The 10,340-nt window shown below is 35.4% G+C and overlaps 1 protein-coding gene across 4 annotated transcripts in view; it reads right to left on the bottom strand.

Moving 5' to 3' along the window:
- The window catches only part of PRMT3 (protein arginine methyltransferase 3), a 97,735-nt gene that overhangs the window by 82,562 nt on the left and 4,833 nt on the right, over positions 1–10,340 (bottom strand). For all 4 annotated transcript variants that reach the window (XM_005869402.2, XM_014542236.1, XM_014542238.1 and 1 more), the window contains 3 exons: positions 9,055–9,214; positions 7,372–7,516; positions 3,686–3,751 (listed from right to left, as the gene is read on the bottom strand). In XM_005869402.2, the coding sequence (XP_005869464.1) occupies positions 3,686–3,751; positions 7,372–7,516; positions 9,055–9,214 (371 nt within the window). The remainder of the gene's footprint in view (positions 1–3,685; positions 3,752–7,371; positions 7,517–9,054; positions 9,215–10,340) is intronic.

The following is a 10,340-nucleotide window of genomic DNA, read 5'->3' as shown; positions in this document are numbered from 1 at the left end:
GCACAAATTTTTGTGCACCTGGCCTCTAGTCTATATATAAAAAACCCTAATATGCAAATAGACTGAACGGCAGAACTGAACCGGTTGCTATGACACGCGCTGACCACCAGGGGGCACGCACAGAACATGGGGGCATTGGCTGTGGTGGGATGGTGGAGCAGGTGAGGGCGCCAGAACAAGGCGGGGTGCTGGTCGCTGTTATCGGGGCGAGCCTCTGGTGGTTACTGAAAATTCTTTGCTCTTGCATGCCACGGTCCCACAGGGTGCTCGCCCATGCTGCTGTCAGCAGGTGCGAGCTGCGGCTTCTGACTCTGATCGCTCCTCAGGGCTTCTCCATCTCCCCCTGCTCCTGAGGGGCGATCGGAGCAGCAGCCACCACTCACACCAGCTGATGGCACTGGCCCTGCTCGCACCCACGCCTGGCACTGGCCCCAATGGCTCCACGCTGTCAGCAGGTGTGACTGGGGCTGGCGCCGTCAGCATGTGGGAGCAGCGGTGGCGGAAATGGGGCTGGGGCAGACAGGGGATCGGGGGCCATGGTGGGAGGGGCTGGGTGGGAGCATGGAGCATGGGCCGAGACCCACCCCTGTGCCCACTGCAGCCTCGCGCCCACAGTTTCTTTCAAGCTGCACGAATTCATGCACTGGGCCCCTAGTGTAATATGATATAGAAGCTAGTGTTGTGAAAATAAAGTTTGTCTACCTAATGGAGATAAAGCAAACAAAAACAATGGTAATAAAACTTAGGAGAGCCCTATATCATACATTTTAAAAGAATTATATTTCAGTAATTTCTTGAACAGAAACTATGTGACCTATATAAAAAATAGTGTGACTTAAAATATAACTAATGAATGCCACCCTAATTACTCATTCTATTTCAACATAATGGTACTAAAGTGTAGTGGCATAGGGTAAGGGCACTAGACTAGGACTAAAACGCTTCATGTTTGTTTATTTTTAATGGCCTATTTTAGGAAAGTCAATTACCCCATTGGCGTCAAGATTCCTCATGTGTGAAATGGAGGTAAATAGAATACTGTATAGAACAATGAGGCAACATGTTTGAAAGTAACCTATAAATTATCAAATGCTAATTAAATATACGGTAGTATATTTTCTAAATCTGTACCCATAGTATAACAGAAAAGTATCCCAAATCATTGAAAAATATGAAAGCCCTAGATGTAATATTTTTAATTACATAAAATCATCCCCTGAATGTGCTTTAAGAAGTTAGAAATTGATGCATAATATTTTACATTATAGTATATTTTTGAGAAACCATAAATGCCAAGCAAAACTAATTGCACATCGATAAGTTAAATAAAAGCATCTTAAGCAAAGAATGAAAGAAATATACTCCCAACTTATTAATAAGCTCTTTTCTGACTTTGGCAGATTTATCTTCAATAAGAGCAGCAAACAGAACACAAGATAGTAATAAACATTCTATGTTTTCCTCAGTCATGTATTTTGTCTGAAAATATATATAATATATACAACATTTCTATAATACTATTACAAATAAAAAACAAGCAGCAGGAAGTGACTGTGTATAAGGTCTATGAACCCAGTAAGATGTGCTCCATATACATAGAAATATTCGTAGTTACGTAATTTTTCAATGATTAATCTTGTGATCCTAACTTACCTTCACTTAAGTTCTTATGTTATATATACATATCAAAAAGTATTAAGAGCCCTAACCGGTTTGGCTCAGTGGATAGAGCGTTGGCCTGCGGACCCAAGGGTCCCAGGTTCGATTCCGGTCAAGGGCATGTACCTTGGTTGCGGGCACATCCCCAATAGGGAGTGTGCAGGAGGCAGCTGATCGATGTTTCTCTCTCTTCGATGTTTCTAATTCTCTATCCCTCTCCCTTCCTCTCTGTAAAAAATCAATAAAACATATTTTTTTTAAAAAGTATTAAGAAAAGATAAGTCAAAGAGAGACAATGATGGTGCTTTTATTATAACAAAAATAATATAATTTTAGAACCAAAAGGGCTTTAAAAATCATTTTACAGATGAGGCTCAAAAACATTCACCACTTCTTTAAAATTATTAAATAGCTAGTTCCTGAGAAGCCAGGAAAGACTAGTGATTCCCAGATCAGTACATGCTTAGTTTCTATGTTCACATATTAAGAAAAAAAAATAAAATTAAAATCTGAGCATAATCTAACTATAAATATAAAGCAAAATTTCTAATGGTAACATAACAGCTTCACTAAAAACAAAGTGCTTTCTTAATTTTTAAAAATATTTTTTAATTGATTTCAGAGAGGAAGGGAGAGGAATAGAGAGATAGATACATCAATGAGAATCATTGATTGGTTACCTCCTGCAAGCCCCCTACTGGGGATGGAGCTGGCACCCCACCCAGGCATATGCCCTGACTGGGAATTGAACCATTCATAGGTCAACACTCAATCACTGAGCCACAATGGCTGGACCGAAGTGGTTTTTTTAGACACATATATTAAATAAAATTTTTCCAGCATTTGCATGTAAACAGAAAAACTATTAAAAAATTCTGTCTTCCTCAGCAGACTTGGCTCAGTGGTCGAGCATCAACCTATGAATCAGGAGGTCACAGTTCGATTCCCTGACAGGACACATGCCCAGGTTGCAGACTTGATCCCCAATAGGGGGCATGCGGGAGGTAGCCGATCAATGATCAATGATTCTCTCTCATCGCTGATGTTTCTGTCTCTCTCTCCCTCTCTCTTGTTCGCTGAAATCAATAAAAAAATATTTTTAAAAATTCACGAGGAAAAACAAATTATACAAATTTCAAACATAAACACACAGTGTGAAAGATCATCTTTGAAATAACCTGAGGCAGTACGAAGATTAATTGTAAAATTTAAAGTGCCTCACACAAAGGAGCAAATAAATGAAGTTTTAAAAGAAAGCACATAATATAAATTCTACCTTACATTATTTGTCCCTACATACCAGTAACTTAAGATTATTAACTTTTAACTAAATAACAAACTGAAATATTAATGAAAAGTGTGCTTTGGTATGGGGTTTATCAGATATTTGAAATTCACAAGAAGCACAGTAAATAAAAAATATGGTTTAAGCAATATTATCTGGATAACCAAAGTTTAACTAAGCTATGTCACTGTAATTAATGATTTCAGTTAAAAAAAAGAATACAGTAGGTCCTTGGGTTATGGAGATCCGTTCCTACGGTGCGACTTAATGCCACTTTCGCCATATGTCGGAACCCACCTACATAAGCACCTCCGTCACTCACATGGAGCACATACACAGCGATAATGAAGTGAAACAGTAAAAAAAAAAATTAAAAGAAAGATAACAATTCCTGACCTTTACTTGTGGTAAATAAATAATAAAAAACTTAAAGCACATATGTACATATGTTGAAATGATGAAACTTTTTTTTTTAATAATAAATGGGAGATGGTGATGTAACCATGAAACGATGTACATCGAGTCCAAAGTAACCCAAGGATTGTCTGTATACTGAATGACAACAGTACCAATCAGCATTTCGGTTATCAGTATTCTGCACCACAGAGCAACATCATAAAAGTCTCCCATGAAATAAAGCCGGAGTACACTAAATCAATGGCTATCACAATAACTCAAGAGAGGATTTCTACTGGCCAAGATCTGCATGAAATGTACAATTCTGTAGCCTATGACACTCACTTTGTCTTTGAAGATATGTGGATTTTGGTATATAAAATCTCGGTAACTTTCTGTTCGTATTTTGTCCTATGGTGGAGAAAAGAAAACTTGTGTTTATAGAATAGTCTAAACAAATAAAAACATTTTTAGAAAGTTATTTGGTATTTTATTACACATTATTAGTTTCCATAGCTACTTTCTGCCTGGAAAACCAAGATTAATTTTGCTTTCCTAAAAGAAAACAGTAAGAACAAAAATAGCAACAAAACATACACAAAGTTTAAGAATATCACTGAAAGTCAAATAAAATCTAAGTTCTTAAAAATGTACACATTTTCATCTTGACATGCATTATCATTATAAGACTTCAACCTTCAACTGATAGTTAAAGTTAATAGAAGATAAACATGATATTTTGCTCCTTTAAATAGGTTCGGAATCTAGAACCTGGCTCCCTGTATTAGAGTTATTGTAAAATATCGAAGAAAAAAACAACAAAATAGGTAACTGTAAAGTTACATATGAAAAATGAAGCTTAAAGTAAGTATGGTTTTTCTAAGAAAGTCATTTGTCAGCACCTATCTGATTTATAACCCTGTCTTGCTTCTACAAATGTCTGTAGTAGGAAATGATGCTTAAAAGTAAATCATTTGAGCCCTGCAGCTCACATACTGAGACTTCTGAACTCTGGAGTCTCACATGACCTGTGACAAGGCAGGTACTGAATGCTAACATTTATGTTGGTTCATGAACAGAGCTGATTTCCTTTTAAATTACCTCACTTGAGATACATACAAACAGCAAAATAAGCAGCAAAGGGCTCTGTTGCCAAGTGAGTAAAATGAGAATGAAAAAAATATCTCAAACTAGAAATTCTAATTTTGGGTTTCACACTAGGTAAATTAAAACAAAAAATAGTTACACAAAATACTACAATATAAAATTTATAGAAGGCACACAACCCCAAAAAAAATTTTACGCCAATATTATGATTTAAAAACAACACACAAAACATTTAAAGGAAGCTTTAAATTAAAAGAAAAGTTGTTTTACTTAAATACTGGATCTAAAAAGGGGGAATTCCATAATTAATTCCACACTTTTTGATGGTTATTACTAATGGCTTTTTAAACATTTTAAATCAGGTTTGTTAAATCTTTCCCTGAAAGATTTTAAGAATTACTAAAAAAAAAAAAAAAATCTGTTTAAATACGTTTACACATATTAACTAATTTTAAAACTTAAAAAACATAGCATTTCATACATATGTGCCATTTTTATACTCTTCGTATACCATAAGCAGTAATTTTTGCTGACACAATAAAACCTACAAATGGGAACATCAGTCAAGAAGCCAGTCACTTGGAAAGCCCTCACCAATCACATTGCTTCACCACTGCTCCAACTTAATCATTACCATCCCAACTTCTGTCCTAAGTTCATGCACTGCTGCTCTGCTCAACTATAATCCTTCATCCAGGCTCTTTCTATATATCCATCTGTTACTGTTAATATGCTCACCCTGGTGCCATGAAATCCAAAGTATACCTAACATAGTGCCTCAGACAGAGCAGTTTCAATTTAATAACTGAAGTTTTAAAGAAAAATCCACTGAATACGAAAATGCAAGCATATAAGACTAGCCCTCATAACCATTTCTAAAAATACATTTCATCAAAAGAGTAACACTTAATTGCAAAATAAGGTACTAAACAGAAATTAAAAAATCATCTTTTGCACCAACATATTGAAACCAAGAAACACACAAAAAAAAGAATAAAATTGGAGCTCCAATACTGCAAAGCAAGATATTGTTTTAAGACTAGTAAGAGTCAAGGAATTATTCCTATGACTATTTAAAAAAAAATTTTAGACTCTTCTGGGTAGCTCAATTGGTTGGAGCATTGTCACATACACCAAAAAGCTTGCAGGTTTGATCCCAGTCAGGGCACATACAAGAGTCAACCAATGACATAGAAGCATTGAACAGATCGTCAAACCTCACAGGGAAGGCAGGGGAGGGTTGAGGGAGGAGGGGTGAGAGATCAACCAAAGGACTTGTATGCATGCATAAAAGTATAACCAAAGGACACAGACAGTAGGGGGTGAGGGCATGTGCTGGGGAGTAGGAGCGGCCAGGGAAAGGTCAATGGGGGAAAAAGGAGACGTCAACCAATGAAGGCAAAAATGGTGTGGACCAATTAATAGATGTTTCTCTGTTTCTCTCTAAAAGTCAATAAAAAAAATTTTTTTTTTTAAAAAGATCTTATAGTTATTGATATATAGCTACAAGTATCCAGGACAGAGTATTGGAAATAAGTGCTCAAAGTGGAATTCCCTGAATACTGCGTTAAAGACACTCACATGTACTACCTACTGGGAGTCTTAAGCTTATCTTTCTGAAAAATGCAACACAATTTCTATGCCAAAGGCATTAAAGGTTTATGGCATTCAGATTGATAGGATGATGTAAAAGGACAAACATGGGCTTAGATTAACTACTTCAAGGAAAATATTCTAGACACAATAAAATTAATTTTAACAACCATCACAAAAAAAAAATGAAGTGAGTTTCTTTTATACAATTTCACTCTGGACTTAAAATAATATATTAGTTCTAATAAGATAACCATTATTTGTAATGCTATGCCATTACCCAAGTGACAACAAGAAGCACAACCATGACATGACATGTCATTACTAAAAAAAATGACATGACACTGCTTTAAAAAAACCTTAAGTAATTAAGTTACTATTAATCAGCAAGTCTTCCCTCTTTGAATCTATAAAACTGAATGAACAAAATATATATATTATTAAATCCCCTGGTTATTTCAAATGTATATGTTTTAGGGGAACATAGTCTTGAGGCTTCCATAACAAAACAATCTTCTGAGGAATCATTCAGAAAGGAATTATTTGTTTGTTCGTTTCAAGAAAAGGTCGTGGATTCTAAAATTCAGAGAGATAAACATCTAAAATTTTCAATAAGTTTTATATTTCAACATTTGTTTTGCTCTAGTTAGATATTTTCAGTTTTACTAAACGGAAAAATTACATCTTACTAGTTTACAATGTATAATATAATACATGATGAAATATATAACTAGAAATCTATAACTACCAGGTATAACTAGAAATCTACTTGTATTTTATGTATACATTACTATTATAAAAATTAAAACCAGCCAAACTTAAATATCTGATTTAACCAATTTAGAAAATTTCTCTATATATCAATGATTTCAAATGTAAAAGAGTTATGCCATAACAATTGAAAATTACTTATAAACTTTGTACCAAGGAATTATTTGCCCAAACTGAAGCCAGTATAGCTATTTAAAACACTAAAATTAATCATTTCCTTTGTACACTTTAAGGCAAACATATAATTTATTCATATTTAATAGTTGTTCTTGAGAAGACTAAAGCAGTTGTTTTTTTACCAATGTCCTATTTAAAGCAAAAGTAATTCCATAACAAAGATTAATAATGATCTTAAACAGAAGTTAAATGACTTTGATGCTTCTGCAATCTTTTTAATACAAGATGAGCTATCAAGCATCAAAGAGATTTGAAAAGCAGTTATAAAAAAACAACAACAACAAAAAACCAGAAACCAGTTTCCTATAGCATATGTATTAAGGACTTGTCTTATTAAAATTTTCCTTAATTATGGATTTGGTGCATTTGTGCTCTTTTCTAACCTTTAGCATTTCTTCATGTATCCCATAATGCCCGTATGAGCTGAAATAAACACCATCCTCATCCTCCTGAAGGTCTGCAATGGCAGTAGTAGATGCCGACCAGGTTCTGACATCTGCGTTCATCACAAAATCCTGAGCAAATTGTCTGTAATCAATTTGAAATACACCCTTGAGACAGGTTTATTGGACCATGAAAAAGGGAAGGCTAGAGGTTGAGGAAGAGGAAGGGGGGGGGGGCAGGAGTGAGTAGAATGTGATGAGCTTTCTAAATAATTCTATCGTAAGCAACTGAAAGCTCCCCCTGCTGGATCTCAAGCAATGGCATATTCAAACCCAGTTGTAAGCATTCCTTCTGCAAACCACAAAGCCCTGCCAACTGCAGATTATAGCTGTTTATATCTTTCAACTGAATAAAATAAGCACATTACCTTTATTCAACTTTATTATTCTTAATATTCCAAAAGCTTATTTTAGTAGCTGAATCAATGTAATACTATATTTTGACACTATTAATATTCTTTAAAACCTATTATCTCATCAAAGAGTTATATGGGTAGAAAGTGGACCCAAATTGAGATTTACATACACCAACACCATCCACTTCAGCTCTAAAATTTAGTTCCCTCTCTGATCATATATTAAGAATCTGTAAGGTATGCATGTGGAAGAAGTGTAAAGATGCAGACAGTAGAGTTATTGGTGGTTAGTAGGTTACCCAGCATAAAATCTCAGAAACAGGCAAGGGGAACTGCAATCAGCTATACTGTCCTTCCTACTCAAACGATCAAGTGGGTACTCGGGCAACAACCAAATTACAAATCCAGAAGGTAAAGCTAGAGGTATACTTGGTAAAAAGGCCGAATCTCACCCTACTTGAGACCTCCTGAATCAGAATCCACAGTTTAACAAGATCCCCAGGTGATTTACATGCACATTAAATTCTGAGAAGTACTAAGCCAGTAGAATGCTAATTTACTCACTGGAGAAAACCATCATAATTGTCTGGTGTTCTGATTAAATACTATACCATAATTATATTTTGATTCTTTAAAAGCAAACATTTTAACCCCGTATTCCTCCCAAACCTAAAAATATTAATCCCACCACTTTAAAAGCCTGGGAGAAGAGCCCGGCCAGTGTTGCTAGAGCATTGGCCCTCACACCAAAGGGTTGCAGGTTCAACCCCAGCCCCCAGGTTGGGGCATGAGCAGAAGGCAATCAATCGATGTGTCTCCCTCACATCGATGTTTCTCTCTCTTTCTCTCTCCCCCTCCCTCCTTCTCTTTCACTCTCTCTAAAAATCAAGGGGAAAAAATATCCTTGGGTGAGGATTAACAACAACACAAAAGCCTAGGAGAGGAAAAGTAAAATGGAGAAATCTATTAGAAATAGGGTAATTCGAAGGAAGGCAGCATCAAAGAACAAAAACACTTAAGAAGACAACATTCCCCAGAACAATTATCATTAGTATAAAATGATAAAATATATGAGAACTTTATGTTCATCAACAATGTCACAATGTATAAAAATATTGTTGCATTGCTGTAATATATTAAAATTAAATATCTACATTGTACTTTCCAGTATATAAAATGCCTTACCATATCCTATCTTATTATTAGTTGTATTATTTTTGTTGGGGGGGGGGGGTCTAAACAATTTTTTATAAGACTGATAAATTACCTCATTTTTTGAAGATCCTCACGTGCTTTAGCTAATGCAGCTTCAGCAGACAGTGCCCTGGCTTCCATATGTTTCAATTTTTCAACAACAGAGGTATTTTCACTGAGTCCATTGGGGAATGAGAATGGGACTGACACTGGTTCATAAAGATCTTCTACATCTAAAGAAATAAATGGACATTATCAGGCCATCTTATAATAAATATATAAATATGTTAGGAATAAATACATACATACTAAATGCCTATTATGCAGCCACTTGAAAAAAATTAGTAAAAGTACTTTAAATCAATGTATAAATCCAAACTGCTTCCATTTGAATTTAAAGAGCATGCTGTTAGTCTATGTTTTTCATTAGTTGGCTAAATTAAAAACATAAATAAGCATTAATTATACGGAACCAAATGCCAGAAGAAACAAAAAAGTGGAAGGAAAAAACCCTAATATTTACTGATTATCAGCTACCTTCCATGGACATGTATTACATCTCAGTTAATCCTCAAAGGAAAGCTAAATTGTAAATAATTATCCCTGGATTAATGCGTGGGAAAAATAAATTCTAGAAAAATTAAGCGACTAGCCCAAAGTTATATAGCTGTTTAATGAAGGAACTAAGATTCAAACTCATGCCTGCCTCAATCACTTGGTTGTGGTCTGCTGGATTCCTCCACTGAAAAGTTTACATCTCCTTTGTAATTAATAAATTGCTTGGGCCCTGGCTGGTATTGCTCAGTCGTTAGAGCGTTGGCCTGTGCACTAAAGGGTTTTGGGTTTGATTCCCAGTCATGGGCACATATCTGGGTTGCAGGTTTGATCCCAGGCGTGTGGGAGGCAACAAAATGATGTGTCTCTATCATATTGATGTTTCTCTCTCACTCTCCCTCTCTCTCTCTCCTCTCCCCATTCCCTCCCTTCCACCCTCTCTAAAAAAAAAAGAAAAGAAATAAAAATCCATGGAAAAAATATCCTCAGATAAGGATTAACAAAAATAAAAATAAAATAAATTTCTTGGGACAATACTTTGAACTATGCAAATCATGTTCCACTTTAAATATTTGTACACTAGTAACCCTCAAAACTGTCAAGGTCATCAAAAACAAGGAAAGCCTGAGAAACTGTCATAGCCAAGAGGGGCTTGAGGAGACATGGCAACTAAATATACTGTGTATCCTACATGGGATCTTAGAACAGAAAGGGGAGAGTAGGGAAAAACTAATGAAATCTGAGTGAATAAAATGGAGTTTACTTTTTTTTATATATATACTAGAGGCCCGGTGCACAAAAATT

The sequence above is a fragment of the Myotis brandtii genome, unplaced genomic scaffold (genome assembly GCF_000412655.1).
Source record: "Myotis brandtii unplaced genomic scaffold, ASM41265v1 scaffold293, whole genome shotgun sequence".
In the NCBI taxonomy this organism is placed as follows: domain Eukaryota; kingdom Metazoa; phylum Chordata; class Mammalia; order Chiroptera; family Vespertilionidae; genus Myotis; species Myotis brandtii.
Note: the sequence above shows the minus strand (reverse complement) of the source record. Positions and strands in the feature narration are given on the sequence as shown.